General features: G+C 39.4%; 1 protein-coding gene across 4 annotated transcripts; it reads left to right on the top strand.

Annotated features, from left to right (window-relative positions):
- The first annotated feature begins 3,364 nt into the window (after positions 1-3,364).
- On the top strand, positions 3,365-23,527 carry znf280d (zinc finger protein 280D). Of its 4 annotated transcripts, XM_072380519.1 has the most exons (20): positions 3,365-3,512; positions 5,997-6,121; positions 6,538-6,746; positions 6,829-6,928; positions 7,027-7,251; positions 7,498-7,572; positions 7,671-7,777; positions 7,894-8,081; positions 12,808-12,965; positions 13,053-13,153; positions 13,236-13,382; positions 13,746-13,880; positions 13,975-14,198; positions 14,971-15,111; positions 15,218-15,286; positions 15,367-15,482; positions 15,607-15,634; positions 17,207-17,282; positions 17,506-18,566; positions 21,604-21,680. In XM_072380519.1, the coding sequence occupies exons 2-19, from the start codon at positions 6,004-6,006 to the stop codon at positions 18,550-18,552; spliced, it is 3,264 nt and encodes a 1,087-aa protein (XP_072236620.1). In that variant the 5' UTR covers positions 3,365-3,512; positions 5,997-6,003; the 3' UTR covers positions 18,553-18,566; positions 21,604-21,680. The 4 variants fall into 4 exon arrangements, with proteins under 4 accessions (XP_072236620.1, XP_072236622.1, XP_072236619.1 ...); XM_072380521.1 differs by lacking the exon at positions 17,506-18,566 and having other exon boundaries at positions 21,604-21,785; XM_072380518.1 differs by lacking the exon at positions 21,604-21,680 and having other exon boundaries at positions 17,506-21,056.
- The last annotated feature ends 1,114 nt before the right edge of the window (positions 23,528-24,641 follow it).

Below are 24,641 nucleotides of genomic sequence, written 5' to 3'. Positions count from 1 at the left end.
AGTCTGTACTATCTTAAGAAGACAGACTTGTCAAGTTCAGCGATAAACACAGTAAAAAAACGTGTTAATATCTACAGAGAGTTTAATAGATGGAGAGAACTTTAGGATTGCATCAGTCATAACTTAAAGAGGTACAACGCTTGCTGTTCTTCTTCTGAATAGGTGAGCTGCTAGAATATCTCTCACTGACAGTTCAAAGTAACATGTAGCCACATGAGTTGATTAGGCTAGTAAGAAGTGCATGCAGATGCGTGTGATTATTTACATGAAAATGTTGCATTTGATGCACAGTACATGGGGAGTAAAGAGAGCCGAGTAACTGGAGGCGTTCAGTGCATCATGGACAGTTCCTCAGCAATCTAGGCCTTTGACAGCATAGCTAAATGGTCACCTGAGCCAGTCCTAACCACAGGATTTATGTAAAACTACCTAATTATGTTGTTGATCATCTATCCCACCTTGTATGTAAGTGTAACACACGTGTGACTAAGACACAACTGATAAGATGAAATTATTTTCACATTGAATCATCTGCGTGGGTGTAGCTGCAATCTGCCCTGTGTGAGAGCAGCTTACCCTTTTTTTCAAGATCAAATAACAAAATGACATTTCATTAAACAACAGACTTTCAGTTTCATTCCACCTCAGACTTAAAGGTCTTAGTAAGCATATCTAGAAAAGTAAATTATGTGGTAAAAACGTTCTGTTTCATCAAACCTAGTTAGCATGAATACATCCATGACTGTCATGTAACTGTTTGGAGTGTTCCAATACAAGGAGCCTTGTTTGGTGATGTTAGACTTGTTAGACACGTACTGATGCTGTGTTTCAAAAGAAAAAATATACTTTTTGAGGTCCTTATTTGGACAATATCCCACTGTGACAAACCCTACCCACAAATGCGAACTGCTTGTCATGTTTCCTTAGAAAAGTTCAAAGCCATGTTTGCCCAAAATAATAAAAAAATTCCTTTCAACAAATAGTAGCAACGTCATTATTTTTAGTCTGATTTGTTCAAATGATCTCATATTGATCAAGAAGTCTGTGGTGGCCACCGCATTTAATTGTCTTTATGGACATTTGTTCATTGGGAATGTGTAAAACCGCTAGACTCAAAACTTCATGTCTTATGACTTCTTAATGAACATAACTACTTTAAAGGTTAACCTGCAGTGCTGTTACAGAAAAAGATGTTGGTATGATCAAGACAGTTAAACAAAAATAATAATGCTTTATTAATAGGAGGCTATATTTCACTTCAATGAGCGGCAATCTCGGTGGAAAAAATGTTGCTGTTCTCTGTGTGTCATCAGGCTTTGATCAGAAACAGAGCACTAATTTACTGCTGGTGTAGGAAATCTATCTTTGGGTCACTGTAGCCAGATTGCAGTATTTTCCACACTAAAATAAAAAATAAAGCAGTTAGAAATGCGACACAGATGCCTTTAATGTGGCAGAATACAGATCTTAGTCATACTCAGCATTTGGCACAAACAAGATTGATTGAAAACGTTGAATTTATGAAATGCTTTTAAGAGAGCTGTTCATAAACAGTGAACTGAAACAAAGTCGTAAAGAAGAGTGGGCCAGAATTAATCCACAATGACAGCGAGACTGATGCTTTATACAGAAGACAATTAGTAAATCAGTTAGTTTAGTTACAAATATATTGACACAGTGTAATATCTTGTTGTTCAGGATCAGATTCTTTTCTTTCTATGTCGCGATATATAAAATTTGTTGATAAACTGTTGATGGTGGGTAGATGGCACTTGAGATGGTCACTATCTACATCTTCTGTATATCCAATTATCCCACACTTACTTTAAACACTAAGTTTGATTGGAGCTTGTAGAAAGACATCATTATAAATGCTGAAACTGATCATTTAGTCATTTTCTATTGTCATTCATTCTCAATTATGTATCTTTTGAATTCGATGCCAGCGACACTTTTCAAAGAGTTGAAACAAGCATGGTAACCACTGTGTTGAATCACCTTAACAACACGTTTTAAGCATCTTGGAACTGAGGACACCAACTCTTTCCAGTGAAACACTCTCCCATACTTCCCATACTTTAATAAATCAGGCTGACATCTGGACTTTGACTGGACCGTTCCAACACTTTGATTCTTTTCTTTTTCAGACATGCTGTTTATGACCCAATTTCAGTCAAGCTTTAGCTGTCGCACACACGGCCTCACATTTGACTTTACAATACTTTGGTCTACTGAGGGGTTCGTGGTCGACTCAGTGACTGAAAGGTGTCCAAGTCCTGTGTCTGCAGAACAAGCCCAAATCATCTTTCTCATTGTTTAATGATTGACTGCAATTTGTTTGAAAATTACCTCAAAGCTCTTAAAAGATTGAAGGACAGTAACTATAGCTTCTTTAAAATAATTGCTGTTGTCCTTCCTCCTTAGCATTGTATTAACACTCACCTGAATGCTCCAGGCCAAAAAAAGTGGCAAAACTTCTGCTTTCACAGAGGTTCTCACACTTACGGACGATCAGTTGAACATAGTTACTCACACGCTGCCTCTGCATTTTGACTTAGTTTCTGCTACATCAATAATCATACGATGTAACACAAGTGTTGCTGTTAATCTGAGATTGTATCTCGCTCATTTTCAGACCTGGTAAGGCCAAGATAATATTTTATCAAGTTCTGAAACCTACGTGAAAACCTTAGAACTGGAAGTGGATACTCTTTGTTCTTCAGGCGACTGGGGCAACAAATGAATCTATGTAGATGGGCTCTTGATTTTTAACGGCACAAAATGGTGGCACAAACATGTCTGTTCTCATGTGTAGTTTGGGCCTGTTGTGGAAAAATATATTTTATTATATGGAAACTACGGTAATACATATGTAACCATCCATTAAGTAAAACAAGAATCAGAATCATCTTTATTTGGCCAAATTTGTGCTCACAAACAAGGAATTTGACTCCGGTTCCCTTTGCTTCCTGCATGCAAAAATAACAACAACAAAAGTTATTAAGATATTATCATAAACATATTTTCACTCAGTTTCACTCAGATCTTTGTTTGTTACTATTACACCCTGCTTTTAAACCTATATATAATTGTTTATGATTAAAAATGGATGATTTTATTATATGATACATGTACTGTATATGTTCAGTTTTTGATCCACGGTTTAAACGTTAAGGTCACACAAGCCACGAGACTTCATTTACAAAGAGACTGGTTCTGATTAAGGTTCGGATTGACTTGGGAGCGGAAACTGTTTTTTATATATCATATAATACCAAGAAGATAAGAAAACCCGCCAGAGGGACTGGGAAGCACTCTATTCCCGGGCTCCTGATTGGTGCAAACATTCCGAGCATTTCCGCTGTCTTGGACCAGCCATATAGATAACCCCCCTCCACCCCCTTCGAAGAGATGTACACCCGCAGTGCGTGATTACCATCGTCCACAGGCCAAGGACTGAGCCCAAACCCGTATCTATAAAGGCTCTGTCCCAAAGATTGGGAGAGAAAGAGGTAAACTGAAACACAAACCCCGTTCAATAAGTCTTTGTCTCGGATCTACCTCCCAAAGAACGTGAGCATGCTAACGGAGGCTGGCTAATTTTATGGATCTGTGGTCAATGATCGGTAACTTTAGCGACTTATTGGCAGCCCGGTTTAGAAATAAAACGAGACGGGTTAAAATCTGACTCTTGCTTCAACGCCGCAGCGGTGTGCAGTGGTTTGAAGAGTGGGAGCTTCACATGTAATATGATCGTTAGCATTAGCTTCTCAGCTGTTGAAAAGAGGCGAGAAGATAAAAGGCACACAGCGCTGCTCAGCTTAGCTAGGCTCAGAGAGTATTAGCTCGTGTTAGCTAGTGGAAGTTGGCTTTGCAGTCTATTCAAAGTACCAAACAACAATTGCTGTGTTTCGTTTGTTTTTAAGAAATGTCCAGAAGCACAATAAATAGTGCTAGGAGGTTAGCTAGCTTTAGGCTAAAGCAGCATCTTTTCAATCTTGCACAGTTTCACCCAATTGTTCTTTCTTGCAAGGAAAAAGCTTACTGTTATCCAAATTGATTTGCTGTATCATAGGCCACCATTCATAAGTAACTAATAAAAACTACTGACATTGAGGTTTTAAAAGTACTGGATTCCAGAAAGGCGTAAATTGGTCTTTGCAGTGGTTTGAAAACAGCATCAATAATCGATGCTGACGCCATCTTGGGAGGCAGTTGACCGGCCCTGTTCAGTGGCTTTACTGATCAATTATCTTACACTGATAGTTCAGTTTGTCTCCCATTAAGGTTTGTATGAAACAATATGTTTACATTATCCTGACGGTTACATGTGCTCTGATTGGCTGTCCAGGAAAATATCTCGTTATAAAGCACTATTATAGGTTACTCTGCCATTATCAAAGCTTTTAGTTAACACTAAAGGAGGTTTAGAGGTTTGAATTAGAGATTTAAATGACTATCATTAGAATCAATGACCAGAAGGAATGATCACTTGTCTCCACTACTGACCTCTTTAACAACTTTCAGCCCATTGTTCTGGTTTTACCTCCCCGCAAGGCTGTGTTGCAACAAATTCAAAATGCCTACATTCCTAAAACACAATACGATACCTGTTCAGAGGGGCTGACCCGAAGGTGACTCTCTTTTGAACATACCAAAATCACGATGATGTGTTAGACTAAAGGCAGAACTTGTTGTGGTTTTGCTCAGAAGTTTAACAGCAGTTGAATGCGATCAATTTAAAGTATTGAGTCGGATTTGAGGTCTGACTTTGAGGCCAAATTGACTTTGCTGAAGTGCACTTTGTTCACATTATGCCAACAAGTTGGTTCTTTACTGATATTGGATTAACTATAACACGGTTTAGAAGATTAATCAGTATACCTGGTTAGTTGGATAGTGTCGGATCTAAGTGCTGAGTTGGCTGTTATGTTTGGATAGATGATGTTTAAAGTTTAGAGCTTTATTTGCAGCTTTCTTTTTGGCCATAAACAGCCAAATATTAACTGCCTTTATTTGTAAGAATGAATCCGTTGTCTCTTTTCTTGCCTTAATTGCTGTATTAGTGTTTTTTTTTTGTTCGTTTGTTTTTTTTTTGCATTAATGATTTTTACATTGGTCACACATCTAAACAACCCGGTCCTCGTAATGGTCTGTGTGGAAGACCCGTCATAGGATCCGTTATCTCTGAGTGGAGTTTTAGTTTCATCAAGCCAGCGAACACAAAGAAAGCCTGGCTTTGTTGAACTTTAGTAGGACAACCATCAGCTTTAAACGGCAACGGGGTGAAAATATGGATGCTGGGGAAATTAGAGGAGAATTTATCTCAGGACTTTGGAGTTTTTGAAGACAGAATACAGGAAGAGGATCTATGTTAACATGTTAAATATGTTGAACATGCTGCGCAGTAAACCGTGTTAAGTTTGGCCAAGTCAGAGTAGACAACCTTTTTCTTTTTCTCAGTCCTCGGTGGGCATCGGTCCGTCGCTCGCCTCTTTCTCTTTTATGTTTTCTGCTTTCATAACCTGACTAGAACAGACAAAACCAGATTTATGCATAAACTTACTGTTGAGTTGTCATAATTCTTCTTGATTAAAGTTTTTTTTTTTTTTTAAAGTTTTCTTTTTCAGGTGAAACTCGTTCAGCTCAGGTAAAGGGTTCATTCGTGTAATTTCACGTAAAAACACAAGGCTAAATGTCAGTTTTATACTTGATTTCTATTTTTTTATTTTTTTTTTCTAATAGTTTTGGACTGACCAAACGCTGAAAATGTTGAGGAATAATGTGACTTATCAGTTGTCTTGTCAGAATATTTGATTAAATAACAACTTATATAATCTCTAACTGTATCTTATCAAACACCTAATTAGATAATCCGCTCTCCTCCAGCCAAATAATGAACTTTGGGGGTAGATACGAGACTTTTTTTTAACTGGTGATTGATTATTGTTTGCAGCGACAGTTGTAAGAAGTTATCAAAATTTGGTCTGTTGTAGGTCCAGGATGTCTGAACTTTTTATGGAGTGTGTAGAGGAGGAGCTGGAGCCGTGGCAGAAACAAGTTCCTCAAGTTCACCTGATAGACGATGATGACGACGAGCCCATCTTCGTCGGCGTGCTCTGTATGTCGAAGCGTATTTTTAACACGTTCATGCAAAGTATTTAAACAGCGAAATGTGTTGATGGGAAAACTTGTTGCGTGATTAATCGGCCTCTGTTTTGAATATGCTCTTGTATTAGCTTATTGTTAGTATATCGTCATACTGACTTCAATTACAGTTGTTTTTCTAGTTGATATTTAATCCTTTACATTTGATTTGTCTATATATATCTGCTGCATACAATATACATGCTATACTGCTGTATACTATATATGCTGTATGTCTCACATGGTCCGCTAAGAGTTTCTGGAAGGTTTTCTCAATCGCAAACGAGGTTGATTAATAAAACGTGTATGTTTTCTTACATGTAGAGGGGCTTCATTTCCTGAGACGCTTACTTTGGCCCTGTTTTTTTTTTTTTGTTTTTGTTCTTGCAGCTAGTAGCCAGAAGGATGGTAAGAATCAGCCAGCACCTCCTCAGAAGAACAGTGCAAGGAAGCAAGACATAAAGCGCCCTCCCCCCCAGGCTTCTGCTGCTGGCCCCGCACCAATAGTGCTGCCATTGAGCGTACCCGTAACCACAGTGAATACTGCACCGTCTAACCTGACAACAGTGACTCCGCAGCCTGTCATAGTTAATAATCAGGTAGGTTTGATATTTCCAGGTTTGTAAAATGATAAGTGAACAAGGTGTTTCGTAGTGAATGTGAATTGGTTTCTTTTCTCAGGGTTTTATTGTCACTTCTCCACAAATAACCAACAACAATGAGCTTATTGCCACCCTTGGGTCTCAGTATCCACCTGGGACGTCATTTACAATTGTTCCAGGTAAATCTGAGTATGCCGTACTTCTGAGGAGTGCATTTTTGTCCCCCTGCTCTCAGTTTGAAAGTTTAATGTCAAATGTCCGTCCTCTCGTCTTTCAGCAGGTCAGCAGCAGCTTTTCCAGCAGGTTTCTTCAGCCACAGCGTTGCCCGGAGTGGTCCACAGGCCTCAGGTGCAACAGATTAGGAACAACGTAGTGACTCTGTCTAACGTCCAGACTCCTGCTGTGTATTCAATACAGTCCGGTCAGCTACAGGCCAAACGCTCCAACTCGCAATCGCTTCAGATTGTTTCTGCGCCCGTCAAGGAGAATAGCAACAACAGAGGTAAAAAAACAACTCATTATGAACTAGATAAGAACTTATTAAAAGCTTTCTCAAATGTTTTAAACTGTCATCTAAAACCTGTAATTTCTCAGTTAACCAGAAACATGAAATGAGAAGTTAAACCGTTGGAAAACGATTATAATTGTTCTTGTGTCTTGAATGTGTGTGACGCAAGCATCGCATCAAGCTGAAGTGGTGTTGATTTAAATGATTTAAATGCAAACATTTCGTGTTGGTTTCATTTAGATCACTCCTCAGTCAAACAAGAGTCGACGTCGCTAGAAGGTGAAAATGTGGCGAAAAAAGCTAAGCTTGATTTGTGTAAGTTTCTGCCAATCTCACTACTGTTTGGGGGGGATCTAATCCCTCTGGGTTTTAATATCTTATTAGTTGTAAAATCTAACTGTTTTTTTCTGTAGCAACGGCAAAAGTCATCGTCAAGGTGGAGAACGGCATCCTAAAGAAAAAGTGCCCCAAATGTCAAGAAGAACTTCTTACAGAAGAGGCCCAGAAGTATCATACAGTGGTGTGTAAACCTGTGAAATCGTGTGTGTCACTGGGATAAAAAATAGGCCAGAACCACTTGGGGAACCGTTTTTAATTGAATCTTAAGTGATGCAGGACCATCTCTTTTTATTTCAGCGATGCCGTGGAAGTGTGGGACATCCAGCTCCGTCGGGCCCGAACTCGAGTGCAAACAAGCTCATCATGCTTGTCTCAGATTTTTACTACGGACGCTATGAGGGGGACACACAAAAGAAGGAAGCGCCGAAGACCAACACCACTTTCAAGTGCCAAAGCTGTTTAAAAGTTCTCAAGAACAACATCAGGTACGATCCTCTTAGAAAATAACAGAATAGGAAGCAAGTTTTCGGGTTCTTTCCAAAGAGTGGGCTTTTTGGGTGCTAATTGCCTTTAGTTTTAGGTTCACGTACCAAGTTGCTGCGCTTTAACTGACTCTGCAGCCTTGAAAACCAAAGTTGTGAACTGCGGTATTTCTGCCCTCGAGCTCTCCAGGACAGTTTCAGGTCCTGGAATGGGTTTGATGTACTTCAAAACAAGACAAAGGCACATATCTTTAAGGTTCACACGGCAGCAGAAGCGCCAACCGATCGAATCGGCTTGCTATTTGTGCGTCTGATCTTGCGATTACTTCTACAATTCCAAGGAGAAGGCCCCGCCCACCATCGAGCGTTAAAGTATTGCACGTTTTGTATCTAGTTGTTCTCTTGTGATCTCTGCTTATGTGTCATTTTTTTCTATTAACAAAAAAATTCTCCAACAATTTCAAACCATTTGGGTCTTGGTGTTTTTTACTTTGTTTCAGTTTCTTTTAGGGCTTTTTTTTTTTTTTGGTAGCGACCAATCGTATTTATACATAGATATTTATAATTTCCTGTTAATATGTCATCCTTCAGATCAGAGATGAAATTCTCAGAGGAATCTTGTAATCTTCTGTGTGTCATTTACATGCTTTAATACGCTTAATTTAATTATTTCTGCATATTGATATTGAAGCATCAACATGTTTTTTTGGTCACACTGTATCAGGACAGTGATTATTCTTATTCATGAATCAATTTGTCAAGGTTTCCATTGAACGTATTAGCCTGATATATTAGCCTGTCCCGCTGGACAACTAAATGTGAAACCAGTGTTTGATTATACAGAAGCATTGGACTTCATATGGAGCCTGTTCATTTTAATATGACAGAAGTTGACCTTCATCAGCTTGTGAGGGTTAGTCTTCTGTATGATGCTAAGTCACTATTGCACAGAGGGTCACGCCTGATTTCTTTAGGTGTGTTTATTCTATGGTCTTACCTCGAATACACCAAAAATTGTTTGCCTAAATCGCATGTTGTTCAAGTCACCAGCTTATGTGTCACTGCATTAAGAGCTCTTAATAATCCATATTATTATTATTTTTGTTCCAGGTCATTGGGAATTCTTTACAGTAATTATTTTATTTAGGGAAACTAAAGGTAAAACAGCTCAAACAAATTGTTTTTTAGCTCTTTTTTTTCTCTTTTTTTTTTTTAAACTATTTTTATTCATACACTCATTGACATTTAAACATGGGCATTTTAATACAGTATACCCCCATCTGGAAAAAAATAATGGTAACAATGTAGATAAATAATAATTAAATAAAACAATAATAAATTTCAAGAAGATCACAGCAGTGCAAGTTACAGAACTTTTACAATTAATCACAATTCAAGGTTGTGAGTTTCCAGAAAATCTATGTAAGGTCTCCACAATTGAGCAAAATTATTTTTCTTTTTTACAATATATATTAATCTCTCCAAAGCGAGACAGGACATCATTTCTTTTGTTCATTCCAGTAGAAGGTATGTCCATACTGTTCCACAATAGTGCAATTTTAAGAAAAAAAAAAAAAAAAAATTATTTTTTGTTTTCTGGATACATTCCAAGTAAAAATATTTTGGCTCGCAACGGGACTTCCCTTCCAACTATGAGCCTGATACAATGTAACACACCTTTCCAGAATTGGTTTATCTTTAAGCATGCCCATAAATAATGAATTAGTGTAGCCTTTTCTTCTCTGCATTTCACACAAATATCAGGTACATTAGGGTATATGTGCTTCAATCTGCAAGATGTAAGATAAGCATTAACCACTTTCATTGTAGCAGCTTATATTTGGTATTAACTGACTGGGTCTGAGCCTTAAAGCAAGCCCCTTCCCAGTCAGCTTCTTGGATATTCTCCTTTAAAACAGTTATCTGTGCCTCCATCTTTTTGAATGTTGTAATAGTAAACCATAGAACAGTGAAAATTGTCCTCTGCCATCCATGTGGGATAGAGTCAATTTCTCGATTTTAGATATTGGAAGCACAGACGGATGTTTATGGATGGATCAAATAAAATGTTTCAGTTGGAGGTATTTAAAGAAGCGTCTTCTTGGAATATCGTATTTCTCACACAGGTCATTATATGACATCAAGCTACCTTCTGCATACAAATCTGAAATTTTTGCAGCACCTTTGTTAAACCACATCCTAAATCCACCATCTGCTCTCCCGGGTACAAAACAGTTATTGCTCCATATAGGGCTAAACTGTGATAATGTTGGTGTGTCTCCGACCTGTCGGTGTGCAGAGAACCACACTGAAATGGTATTTCGAAGAAAGGGATTTTATGTTTGTTTAACCAGTCTCCCGACTCTTGCTGAATATAAATAAAGCTATAAATAAAGCTTGAGCGGAAGTCTCCTCTATAGTCACCCAAGCAGGAGGAGAAGTTACTGAAAAGTAATACATTGCTGTCCTTAGCTGAGCTGCCCAGTAATACAGTTTTAGATTGGGGAGCTGAAGCCCCCCTCTTTCATTTGGTAAATGTAATAGTTTTAGTTGTAGCCTGGCTTTTTTGTCATTCCAGATGAATTGGTTCAATATATTATTAATGTTATGAAAAAAGATTTCGGGTAAAGGAAGCGGAAGTGATTGAAAGACCAACGTTTTTATTATGTTTATGCGACCAATCATAGATGCAGGCATCCTGGTCCATCGATTCAGCATCTCCCTCACCCCGTCCACCAGGGGGTCATTTAAAGGAACTATTTATTGCACATCAGGACTGATTTCAACCCCTAAATATGTAAAGCCTTCTTTAGTGGCTGTGAATGGTGTATTTATAATGGGCTGCAGTCTTTCACGGTCATTCAAAAACATTAGGGCGGATTTGGAGTTGTTTATTTCATACCCTGATATGTTTCCAAATGTTTCTATCAAATTCACTAATTGGGGGATACTATCTTTTAAGTTTAATTAAAAAAAAAAAAAAAAGAAAGAAATTAAGTAATTATGTCATCTGCGTATAAAGCTATGCGATGCTCATATCCTCCAATAGTTCTACCCGTGATGTCTTTATGAGCTCTTGTGGCTATGGCCATAGCCAACACAAATAGCAAAGGCGATAGTGATCGGTGGAGAGTAAATGGTTTCGAGACATTATTATTGGTAAATATTTCAGCAGTTTGGTTTGTATACAAGAGCTTTATCCATCCTAGAAAATTTGCACCAATTCCAAACCGTGGGAGCACGTTAAAAAGGGAACGCCACTCGATCCTGTCAAAGGCTTGATGCGCGTCTAAGGATAACACAGCTGGATCTCTAGAATTGTGTTTTTCATACAATATGTTCAGAACACGCCGAACATTATGAAATCCATGTCTATTTTTGACAAAGCCATTTTGATCTTTGTCAACAAGACGGGGAAGATATGACTCCAGTCTTCTGGCCAAGGCCTTGCTGAGTTTTTAGCTTATTTTTAATTCTTTGTTTTTATTTGCAGTGATGCAGAATGGCTTTTTTAAAATATTTTTATCTTATTGTTATAATGAAAATAGTTAAATTTATTGAGTTTTCTGTCAGAAACTACCTACATGCAGTGATAAATCTATCCCCAAAAAGCTAGACAGGGGCTGAGATATCTGTCCTGTGCCGATAAAGAGAGGGCGGACATCTTTCTCCCCCTAACTTCAGCTCTCCTCTCAGATGGATGTCGGTATTGGACCGTTTTTTTCCCTCAAGGACCAGAGGATGAAAAATTACTGTTAGTTTAGGTAGCGTAAAAACTGCTCCTTTGATTAAATAACTTTGCTTCTGAGCGTTGCAGAAAACGGCTTCTGTAAGCTGCTTTTAATGGGGAAACACATTTGTGCTTCAGCTACGCTCTCACTGTCGCGGTCATAGTTCATCCGCATGAAACTTTCTATTTGGGGAGCTGAGGTAGCACAATGTACAGGCTGAGAAATGGGCCGTGCGTCGTCGGGGCAACAGTGGCAGGTTTGCTGCTGGGGTGCCACGTAGCACTACATCATTAGGAAAAACAGGAAAATCTCTGTGTAATTGCCGATATTATGACGGCCATTATACATGCTTAGAAAGTGAGGCGTGAGGAGAATTCCTCATTTATCTTAAAAACCTTTGGGACCGGCACCATAACTGCTGCATCTACATAAGCCGCTAATAATGAATTTTTCCCCACTCCTTAACGCCTTATCCTTATCTGTTAAGCCCTCTATTTCCCCACAATTCCTGATGTTTAGTTCTTAAAGAAAGGTTCTCAGCATTGCACTCAACACCTTTGACATTTTGTTAATATTTTGCAGTTTGGTGTATTGTTGTTAGTTTGATTTTTTTTTTTTTTAATTTACTTATTATTATTATTTTTTATTCTACAATGAATGATGAGTTTCTTACTCGTAATGATGATTTGGTTATTACAGGAAAAAGTAGAGTTCACCATAAGGAAATCTCTTATTTTATAGCAAACGAACATCATCCTTTGTGTTAAAAATGATTTGAATAAGTAACTGATTAACACATAAATGTCAGATTTAACCAGTTGATCAATTGTCAAACCCTTTAAAGCCTACTGAATACATCCTGTCGTTAAATCCTTGTGCAACAATCACTGCAGTGAAATTCTGTCTGAATGGACGTAAATTCATCGGGTTGAGCAGTGATGTGACGCTTCTTTCTTTCCTTCCTCACCGTGTGTGTATGTGGGTTCTTTTCCTGGCAGGTTCATGAACCACATGAAACACCACCTGGAGCTGGAAAAGCAGAACAGCGAGAGCTGGGAAAGCCACACAACCTGCCAGCACTGCTACCGACAGTACATGACTCCGTTCCAGCTGCAGTGTCACATCGAAAGTGCTCACAGCCCGATCGAATCCTCATGTAAGATAATCGGCTGGTTTGATCGTTTGCTTACACTCTTATTGGCCATTGAGTTATGTTAATTTTTTATTTTTTTTCCTTTTGCAGCCAATTGCAAGATATGCGAGCTGGCGTTTGAGTCTGAGCAGGTGCTCCTGGAACACATGAAGGGGAACCACAAACCCGGGGAAATGCCTTATGTCTGCCAGGTCGCCCCCTCGTTGTTGTTCGACTTAATGTTTCGAGACAAACGATCCCCGATACTGACGCTGTGCTTTACTCATTCTAAAGGTGTGCAGCTACAGATCGTCTTTCTTCTCGGAAGTGGAGACGCATTTCCGAAGCGTCCACGAAAACACGAAAGACCTGCTGTGTCCTTTCTGCCTCAAAGTTCTCCGAACGAGCCACATATACATGCAGCACTACATGAAACATCAGGTATGCTGTGAATTACGCCCCCCGTGGTTGTAAAGATGGTAAAATCTGCCTCAAAGTATCTTTTCAAAGCAGCAGTTCCACTGTTTCTGTTAATATTTTAGTGTGACCTGCCTTTTTGTTTGTACTGATGGCTCAGAGTAAGCTCAGATTGATTGATTTGGTCTTAAATCTGCTCCAAAGAGACAATAAATGTGAGGGAGGCGGAGCCAAGCCGAAGGAATTTGTACTTAATTAATTGAAATAAAAATGGTTTCTTTTTTTTCCTTTTTTTTTTTTACTGGTTGTTGAATTGAAGTGAATCACAAACAAATGCATATGCACTTAGCCTTTAGTCACACTTAATGGTTGTTTGTTCTGCTTCAGAAAAAAGGGATCCATCGCTGTGGAAAATGCAGACTGAATTTCCTCACCTACAAGGAAAAAGTGGAGCACAGGACTCACGTCCACAAGACTTTCAGGAAACCCAGAGCCCTGGAGGGCCTTCCTCCGGGTACAAAGGTCCGAGACAGTCAGCCGTACCCGTGGAGTTTTAGCTGTTCTGATGTTAATAAGACTTGATTCACTGTCGGTTCTTCTTTTGCTCTCACCACAGGTGACCATCCGAGCCTCCCTCGTAGGAAAGTCGTCTGTAACGCCTCTCTCACCCGATCGATCTGCCATTACTGTCCGTCCAGACCCACCGACCGTCTCCAGTTTCATAGTTGGTGTATCCAAGTCTAAACCAAACAACTCCGGAGCAGGAAAAGCCAAGGCGGCTCAGAACAAGAAGCGATATCATCCACCCACCAAACACAACCTGGCACTCAAGAATCTCAGGTTGTTAACTGAGCTTTTCCAAAATGCTACGCCGACTCATATTAACAGAGACTTTAACACGCTGGAGCACGAAATCTACAGAAGGCCACATGTCTTATGCATATTCATGGGTTAGCAGCTTTCAGTTGGTTTTATGTAAACGTATCGGGTGAGGACTGATAATTACACACCTGAGATGTTTCTTCAGTGAGCATCAGTTGGGTCTGAATATGTGTGGAGTTGGATTTTATGGTTTTTGTACAGTTTAGCAAAGTTAGATGCTGAATCTCTTCTTTTTGCACACAAGTTTACTGTAATTAAAGCCATATTTGGCAACATGTTGTTAATTGATTAAGGGAACATGGTGGGTTAGAAAAAAAACAAACTCTTTTCCCTAATAAATCCAGCTTTGAACCACTGAATCACAGTCCTCATCCCGACATCCAGGCTACTCATGACAGGGAGAGGGTGAATTAATGGGCGTTATTAAATAGCAGCAATACGCAAAGTGGCTAATTGTGTTTTCAATTAATTATCTGGACACTTCATTAGGCTGGCTAAAAATATGTTGACGTATAGCAGGATTACTTCCATGTAAAAAAAAAAATGAAGGTAATTGGCCTCAGCCATCAAAAGCGGTGTCCTGGCCTAACGACGGAGTTTCAGATCATTCGGCTTTTACTGCTTCTCAAATCTGACTTGAGCTTTGAGAGAAAGTGAGAAATTCTCCTCAAGGTGAAAGCATCCGAGTTGGACCGTACAGACCGAATAACGTCGAGTTCTGTGTTTTCAGCATCAACGGAGGCCGCTACACATGCATCGAGTGCAACGGGAAAGTGGACGACTTCTTTTCGCATTTCCCGATGGTTTCACGGTGCGGCGCGTGCAACTATCGGACGAGCTGCAAAACTTCCATCGGGAATCACATGATAAAGTGAGTAAGACCCGGCTTGTTTTGTTTCTTTTGTTTTAGCAATCGCTTTGATTAAGCTTGGCGTGACGAGGCGTCTTTGTCCTTTTTTTTTTTTTTTTTTTGTTAGATTTCATAGCACCATCAGCAAACAGAAATTTCTGAAAATGGACCAGAAGAAACACTCACCGCCATTAAGGTGAGAACGAGTTGCATTTAAGTTAAAAAAAAAAAAATGGAGAAACAGAAACTGAAGAAGCACCTTCTTTTTTCCTTCAGATTTACCCTCCTCTGTCTCGACTGCGACCTCCTCGTTGATGCGTCAGGTGGCGACCTGATGACCAAACATTTAACCGATCAACCAAATCACATATGCAGAGTCATTCAGGAGAGAGGTATGTTTGTATTTGTCTATTTATTGATAAATTCTTTCTTTTTTAATACTTTCACAGTTCTAACAGTCGCATCCATGTGAGTTTAGTTTTAAGAGGTTTCTTCTTCCTCTGTTTAACACAACAGACGTGAAAACTGAAGACCAAGAAGAAGAGTGAGTAGAAACTTACATTTCACCCTCTTCGTCTTTATGTAAAACACTCGCTTTAGTCTCTTAAAAGGAGTGCAGCTGTGACGTCAACATGTAGAGTCAGCAGAGGCCAAGATTTCCTGACTTGCGCTACATGGGATGAATATCACAAACGCCATGGTTCTTAAACAGACTTCCTACATGAAACGCGCCATCATACGGTTAAATTATGCTCACAGTTACAAACTGACCATGTAAAGGTGTAAAATACAATACTTTTTATAAGAGTTGTCACTCAAAAAGTTGAGCTGCTTCACAGTTTCTGAGTTCTTTCAAGCCCTTTTATTCATATTGTTTCTGTACTGTTTGTATTTAAGCGCGTCAGTCCCTCTGGGAGAAATATTTATTACTAAACACGTTCCAGTGAAAGTTCCCAGGGAAACATTCGAACCAGTTGGGCGTTTTAGGGGACGACCATGTGTTTCCCATAATGCACTGAGGTCTCCCACCTCAGGAGGTCACTGCTGACAACAGTAAAAAAAAAAAAAAGAAAATTCTGATGAACACATACCATGCAGTGATTAATTCTGTGTAGACGTCACTCATGCCGGGCTGAGGTCATTCTGATGACATCACTATGACATCATTGCTCAGAGATGACACAAGTCTGAGGCTGTGTCTGAGGTCACTTCTTCACTAAACCTTAGCGACCACTCGGGCAGCTTAAGCAGAGGATTGTACGAGGGCAACTTCACAGTCGATGCTTTTCTGCACGACTAAAGGCATTTTCACGGCGCCGCGAATGATGACATCACACAATTTAAACGCACCAGGTTTATACCAGTATGCATTTTTCACGATCTACTGACCGTATTCCAGGTTATTCTTTCAAATGAACAAATGCAGACCGATTTAAATTTTTTTGGTTCCTTTTAAATATGACATTTAAAGGTTGAGACACACCTGGTTCATTCAATTCATGTTAGAAGAAAACAGACGGGTCTGTCACTGAGAAAGATCACTGATAGACTGTTTTGCATAGGTGAATGAGCTCTGACTGCCCCTTTAATGTGTTTTTGTGTGTGTCTGTGTGCCTAATAAGAGCATAAATGTACAGAACAATTTATTTTTTGTGTTAATTTAAACTGAAACGCAGTTTTATAATAGTCTATTGAAAATATTGAACATGCATAACTAAACTGGACACCATGCTTGATGCTACAAACTGCACTGATTAAGGACTTTATTCAAACATATTATGCAGCTTTATGTGAATTTGTATTTAATCTGTGCAGTTTCCCCTCTTTAAATATAACGTACATAGACCACAGCCTTCGTCTGTGCTGGTGAGTTGTACCTTTGGCCTTTGGCCACCGCTGAAGTTGATTAGGAGCCTCGGGGGGCCTTAAGTTACCTTTTCACGACAGCTTGTGAGTTTTGTCTTGTTGGAATCACGAAAAAAAAACTAAAACTAAAACCCTATTTTACAAGAGCCACTCCGTACTCTTCAACAGTGTTTAGAACGCCGTAAAAAATGCCGTTCAACGTCATCCTTTCTTTGTTTGTTCTCACCATCATTCAAATATTTCTGATCAGGATTGGGAACGGGATTTCTAAACGAAGAAAACTGAGAAGTATTGCTCTTGCTGCTCTAGCAAGACATCGCCACCTTGTAAGTGAAAAGCTAAAGGTCTTGTTAGGTTTTCACATTTCTCACATGAATAAAGTCAAAAGTTTGGACACACCTACTCAAATCATCACATGGTGCAATTTTGTTTCCACATCCTGTATAACAGAACCTGTTAGAGCACATTGTGATTGATTGTCACAGAGCTTGTAGTGATACATATCCTTTCATAACACCATGTTATAAGCTTTAATATCTTTATTTACAGTGTGAACAACCATGTCGGTACTGTGCTCTGAACCCCCATGCCGATGTCTTGGCCTTGTACTTTGATGAACAAAGAGACCTGAGACCGGACTTCCGCCTCTCCAGACCGACAGTCTGCCATCTGATTCAGGTCCTCAGCTCTTCACCAAATAAAGGCTGGGGTCACGACCTGGAGGTTCTTGTGTTTCTGTTTTGGCTGTCGAGTGCAACCTCAAACGGAGTCGTGTCCAGAGCATTCGAGATCCCACGCGCCACCGTGAATGATATCGTCCACAGTGTTGCAAACAAAGTAATCCAGCTCAAAAAGAAGATCATCTGCTTACCATCGCAGAGCGAGCTCAAAACTGCGGCCGCTGGCTTTGAAAGCCTCGCCGGATCTGCGGCGTTCTCCAGGGTCGTGGGCAGTATCGATGGCTGTCACGTAAGGATCAAGCTCCCCAGTGACGATGCTCGGCGCTACCTCAACAAAAAATTGTTCCATTCCATTCAGATACAAGGCGTCTGTGACCACCAGTGCCAGTTCCTTAATATATTTGTTGGCTACCCAGGCTCTGCCCTCGATGCCAAAGTTCTTGAAAACAGTCCATTATATGAACAAAGACTGTACCCACCTAAAGGCTACTGCATTCTGGGAGATGGCGGATACCCTTGTATGGAACAACCCATTGCCATCATCACGCCTTACAGGGAGCCGGTGACAAGTGCAGCTGCAGCAAAGTTCAACGTGCATCACGCTAAAGCCCATTCTGCCATCAGTAGGGCTTTTGGCAGCATGAAGACCAGGTGGCAGTCGATCTTTTTTAAGGTCCTGGAAGTACACCCAGTTTTTGCTGTGCAGGTCATTGCTTGTTGTGCTATACTGCACAACTTCTGTCTCAGAGACGGAGACACATTCGAGCCCGAAGTAGAGTCGCTGCAGCCAGATTATGGCGGCGATCATCTTGGGCCAGACCTGAAATGCGGCGAGGAGCTCCGTGAACGCATGGCTGCTGCCCTCTCAGCGCCAGACAACACTCCTCATGCTCTTCAGGACCACGACTATTATTAAGAAGACGACTCATAGTTGGTTAAAACACTTTCAAATAAACCTTTTGATTCCGATTTTACGTAAATGGTTTCACTTGGTGATGATAATGTAAATGTCTTCTTTTTTTTTTAATCTGTGTCTTCCCTATGAGACTAAAACACCAACAGAAAGTTCATGGAATGCTGACGTTTCTTTGCTCTGTAGACTTAATTTTTAAACCACCTAGTGTCCATCAGTTTTTGAACAACATTATTATTTTTCCCTTTTTTTTTTTCATCAATCTTCTCCCTTAAATTTAGCAGCCTCTCCTTCTCTATATCCTGGTTTAGGGCTTTTCTCTGCCCTCTGGATCAAGGATGGCCCTGAATCAGGCGATTCTGGTTCTGACATGGAGGGGTTCTCTCTTCAGATTGAGGCTTGGAGGCTAAATCGATGTCCAACAATAGTACCAGCCAGTTAGCAGGCCGGATTTTGCCCTTTCACAAAATGTCCAGATTATTGGCGACTTACTGAAATTTGTAGCTATGTTTACTTCTCTATTGTGAATGTGTTAAATTTAAAAAAAAAAAAAGTGTGGTGGCCTCTTTTCCTTAAACATCACTCAGATGTACTCTGCTGTGTGCATGCGGTGAAAGGGTTCGGGTGTGGTCATGGGGGTGTTTACAAGATAACATTTAGATTGTGACTGTTGCTTAATGTGTCGACATTAAATACAAATTCAGATTTGTATTGTCAGAAAACTTGCATGAGAGCTGCTTTATTGGGACAGCGGTTGTATTGGGATCTAAATGGGTCGCTGAACAGGCCTGAGCTACCAGCTTTTGCCTCGCTGATGGGAGAGAACCACTTCTTTGTTTGAGCACATTTAGGCTTCCTGAGGTGCTTTTTAGTCAAATATTTCCTGTGATTATTTAATGTCGTGTCACTGTTGAACGTAAAATTGCCAGTAATGGCTGTGATAGTCTTCAGAGTCTCTAACCGGGGCTTTGATTGAATTATGATGAATACAATTCTTAAAATTCTCCCACTTCTTGGCGTCTTGTGTGGGACTTGTCACCCAAACCAGACCCATCTCTTTCTAAATAGCTTTACTAATCCTAAAGAGTAAATGTACTGTGACAGCTGGAGTGTACTTTTATGATTCCCCCCTTTTTTTTTTCTTTTTTTTTTTATTGATTTGAAGTAACTTATTTGGGCTGCAGCAGTGAATCGCCTTCCTGAGGAGCATTTTGATCCCCAACATACTTCCAATTGGAGCGGTTCAAGTTGCATGAGATGCATCTTCTTTTCTTTTGAAGACTTTGAAGTTATTTGCTGTGCATCATAACATCTGTAGTTTAACCAAACATTTCGAAACCGCTTGTAAGAATTTTATTATTCATGAGGTCCCAGAAAATATTGAAGCCCTGACTAAGAATTGTGCCTCTCGGTGTTGAAGGTTCTTTTTTCCTGACGGTTTGATTAAATGAGGCTGTAACGGCTCTGTATGCATCTTGATACTGTATGATCATTTCTACTCCTAGAAGTCATCCATTCATTTAATTTAGTCTGATAAAACAGGGCGGTGTGCACAAATACAGACATAATGTGAAGTCTTTTATATCCACAGACCTGCAGATTATACCTGAAGAGAATTTAACCAGGTTAAAATCCACAATGCCTCTCGCTCTAAGAGCACTGAGTTGATGACAGTTAAAGGAGTCTTACGGAAGGAGCTCATATTAACTTTGTTTTTAGCACAGCTTCAGGTTTGACTGTCTGTCATGCAGCTTGATTTTTGTACAAACTCCCGGCGTGTACTGCACCATGTTAGACTATTTAAGTGTTGACTCTGATTTATTTGAAAATCAAACAATAAACCGTGAGATTGCAGTTAAACACTCTTTAACTCAACAATTACCCTGCTCTTTGATACGAAAAGATCTAAATTTACCTTAAAGGGCTCCTCCAATCCATGTAGCTGGCATCTTTGCTTTCTTATTATGACAACATGCTCTGGAGGTTCATTCACACATAATTACAGTCTGTTACAATCTTTCTGTTGAACTGTAAAGCCTGAAACTTGCAAACATCTTTGCTCCTTTTAACAAGTCCTGCTGTGGTGTCATTAGTCCCTGAGGCGATACAAGTCAAATTCTAATCAATATTTCTATTGTATAACTGTGAAACTCCAACACGATTCTGCTTCACTTGGTAGAAAACAAAGAACCGTAAAGAACAGTTTTTTTTTTTTTTTTTTATTATTCCCATGCAAACAAATTTGATATTTTGAAATTTTAGATATTTATAATACAATCTACTTTGCTACATCCCACCTTCCCACCCATAACGCCATCAACATAGGCCAAAAATAAAAAGGACCGTAGGTAAGTGTCCTTAATGCGATTTTAAAAAATATTCACAACCCATCCTGCGATCTTGGTCTTGATTTGAGTTGCAGATCTCAGTAGAGCTGATGCTGAATGTTGTGCTGTGTCCGATCAGGCCACTGGAGCTGACCAATCAGAGCAGACTCGGCTTTTTTTTTTCTTTTCTTTTCTTTTTTTTTTTTTTTTTTTTAAGGGGGGGCGGGAATATCTACACAAAATTCAGTTTTTACAAGAAATGTAACGTCCAAAGGCAAACATCATGGGGCTAGCTGCTTCATGGGTACCTAAGTGTTGAGCGATCGTGGTTGCTAGCTGTAATGGTATATGTACACATTCAATTTGGGATTTATTACTGGAAATGGGAGACTGTGCTACTTTTTACTCAACATAGTGGGCTACATTGAGCCCACTATGTAGAGTAAACAAAAATCCAGCACTACATCGTCCTCTATACATTGTGAGTATTGAATAATGTCAGAGACGGTCTCTGCCTCTGCATAATTCAGACGATATATCCATAAGGTGTCAATAAACTGGACTCTTGTTTCATTTGCACTAAATATACAGACGCCGTTCACTCTCCGTTACTCGTCTTTATATAAAACTTTGTTTCTTATTAACTCTGTTTGCCTGTAGTTCTACATCTTGGCTGTCTGTTAATCTGAAAAGGTTTTCATGATGCTGTCTTCTATATTTCACACAGCCATCTCCGGCAGCCAGCCAAAGTCCAGCTGTTGATGACACCGCCTGCTATAAGAATAGAAGAAACAGACTTAAAACAGGCTGAGTCCATCACATCTGGAAGTGCAAGTGTTGCCGCTGTTGGCCAACAAGAGGCAAATCCGAAGTTGCCAGAAGGGAATCAGGAAAAGGATTCCACAGAAACGAGTGCCACTGAGTGTACCTCCAAAGGAGAATTAAAGCATTTGTTGCTGCCGGCTGCGTCACCTTCCTGTGCATCAGATGGGGTTTTAGATCTGTGTGATGAATCTGCGGGTCTTTCAGAGAACCTACATGTTCAGGACCAGCTGCCCGTCTCTGAGATTTTGTTTCATGACGCGACTGGAGAAAAACAGCCCGACTCGGAATGAATCTGCACATGAACTAAACCATGCATAAAAGATGTGCACGAGGTTCATTTTAAATCATTTGTTTTGCATATATTAAACATCTGTTACTTTGGCAGTATAGCATGGCAGTTTGAACAACTGGAATAGACAACTTTTGTCATGTTTTTCCTTTAAACTTCTTTGAAGCCTACACGACCACTTAAACTACATTTTTAAATAAAACACATCCATTTAGTTATTTTACATGTAAAACGTTTGATTTAAAGAGGAAAAAAAACGCACCTTCTGCACCTTGGGTAACTCCAGACCACCGACCACTTGAGTGGTTTTAGATCATTTTGTATTTCTTAAAGGTTTCAACTACATTCTTGCCAACATCCAGAGTGGTTAATGTTATTTAAGTCCAGCCATCTGTTCCTCATGCATTATACACTCCTTTCTCTTCAACTGAAAAATGACCAACAGATTTGACCCCCCCTGAAAAAAAAAAATACTGAGAAGTGCAGCATGTACATGCTCGGAGTATTTAGCAAGGTCTCAGTTTGAAATCTGCATGCAGTCTCTTTTTCATGCATCTTGAAATGATGTAATTATTACTTTGAGCAAGCTGTGTCTGACTTTCAAAGGAGAACTGGGATTTTTAGAGACTGGGATTTTTAAGTGAATGACAGCAGTTTGACTTCCTTTCATTTGTGTTTTGCTGTCATTGAGTGATGTTTCCTTTTATTTTTTCATGTAATCACTAAGGTGCTCCCTTTTATATTGAATTTGAGGTGTCCATAACATGCTTTTATTTTTTTTTATGTTCAAACCCCTGAACTTTTCCGACAGTTTACCGACACTTTCTGGCTTCATTCCATGAATGATGACGCACATGTATTACTGCAATGATTCATGATCACCTGCTGGTTTTCAACACGCCACATTTATTCGTATTATGAGCATTATGAGAGGCTTGCATAGGAAAGGTGAGCATCAGATGTTATTCCCACAAGAAAATGGGTACCAGATCAGCTTTGAGAGATATGTTCCTTGGGAGAGAAAGCATTCATGGGAAAATAACTACAATTATTTTAGGAATAGTAAAGTAAATGCTGTCCAACACTGCATCCGAGTACATTTCATGTCTTTAATGGTTAGAAAGTTCCAGCTTGTAAAAGAAACATGTACACGCTAATACTCGAGCAGGTATGCAACATGTTTTATCAGATCTGTCATCTGTTTATGCTCCTAGTACTTTTTCAGTATGTGTACAATACTGTTTTAATGATGCATTGACTTAGTAAAATGCCAACTTCTTGTAGTTTTGAGAATATTTACACATTTAAGTATTTTCCGTGGAGTAAAAAATATGTCAAAAGTCACTTCATAGCTTTTTAAGAAAAGGGTTTTCACGACATCTTGTACAGTAGAGCAAGTTTGTAAATACGCTACGTGAATGTTTCGAATACATTCCAAAGAAAGAAAAAATGAATTCTCCATTATCCTAAGATCTACAAACTGGATTTAGGTCAGTGACTTTCCATTGTGTTATGTAAATAAATCTTTAATACAAGACTCATTGAGTGTTACTTGGATGAAAGTTTTTCTAGATCAGACAAAGTTCTGTTGATAGTTTCATAGTTTTGCTTCAATCTGGCATACATACACATGTATATATGTGTGTATATATATATGTGTGTGTAAAAGTCACGGCATATTTTTAATTTGTTCACTGCTTTTTTTTATTTGCTCCTCGAATTAGGAAAGTCATGCTTTGCTATGCTTTGCTATGTGCTTCTTGTTGTACCCGAGTTTGAATTTCAATTTACTGGATGGTCCAAAAGCCCGGAGTCCCCCCCCCCCCCACACATTTCTTTATATAGTGCCAAGAAAATGTGTGAAAACATATTTAAACATAAATGTAATTATAGTATATTAGGAAAATACAGAGCTCGTACAAAATTCTAACATGCTTGACAGTCAATATTTGTCAATATTACCTTTATTCTTCAACACAGGCTGAAAGCTTTCTGTCATTTCCTTAGTAGTTCCTCAGAAATAGTAGTTCTCCAGGCTTCTTGTAGGACATGCCAAAGCTATCCTTTGGATGTTGCCTGCTTGATCCTCCGTTCTCTGTCAAAATGACCCCACGCTGCTTTGGTAATGTGGAGTTCCAGGCTCTGGGTAGAATCCATCCCTCCACATGACCTGTTGCCACTGATTTTCAGTCCAAATGTGGTGTCATTTGGCATACCTCAGTCTTTCCAAGTACAAGGACTGAACTGGATATTGATGAACAAGGAGCCATGGTCCAAAGAAAAACCTTAGAAAAGCCTGGAGAACTATTGCTCAAGACTACTTTAAAAGATTCCAAAAAATCTGGCTGCTTGGAAGGAAAATATAAAGAAATGAGCGGTGGCTCAAGACTTTTGAAGCGTATTTATGACCTTGAAATAAACACGAAAATAGTTCATATTATTATTAAGAGTATATCATACAATAGAGAATTACACTTTTGTAACACATTCAGTGGATTTCGCCTTTTCACATTCGAGTTCACTTTGCATGAGGAGTGATTAGTACTGGAATAAAAACATATAAACATGTAGGCTATCACGTTTTGATTTTCCCGGACCTGACGTCATTGTCTGCGCTCATTTGTATTGGCTGAATTCACGGAACACGCACT

This window comes from Leuresthes tenuis, unplaced genomic scaffold, assembly GCF_036924035.1.
Source record: "Leuresthes tenuis unplaced genomic scaffold, fLeuTen1.0.hap1 SCAF_2, whole genome shotgun sequence".
Lineage (NCBI taxonomy): Eukaryota > Metazoa > Chordata > Actinopteri > Atheriniformes > Atherinopsidae > Leuresthes > Leuresthes tenuis.
Note: the sequence above shows the minus strand (reverse complement) of the source record. Positions and strands in the feature narration are given on the sequence as shown.

Bases quoted from the DNA above. Each gene is read 5' to 3' on its own strand.
- znf280d (XM_072380519.1), top strand. From the start codon at position 6,004: ATGTCTGAACTTTTTATGGAGTGTGTAGAGGAGGAGCTGGAGCCGTGG. The intron at 6,122-6,537 runs GTATGTCGAAGC...TTGTTCTTGCAG, and splicing joins CATCTTCGTCGGCGTGCTCT to CTAGTAGCCAGAAGGATGGT. The intron at 14,199-14,970 runs GTTGTTAACTGA...CTGTGTTTTCAG, and splicing joins CTGGCACTCAAGAATCTCAG to CATCAACGGAGGCCGCTACA.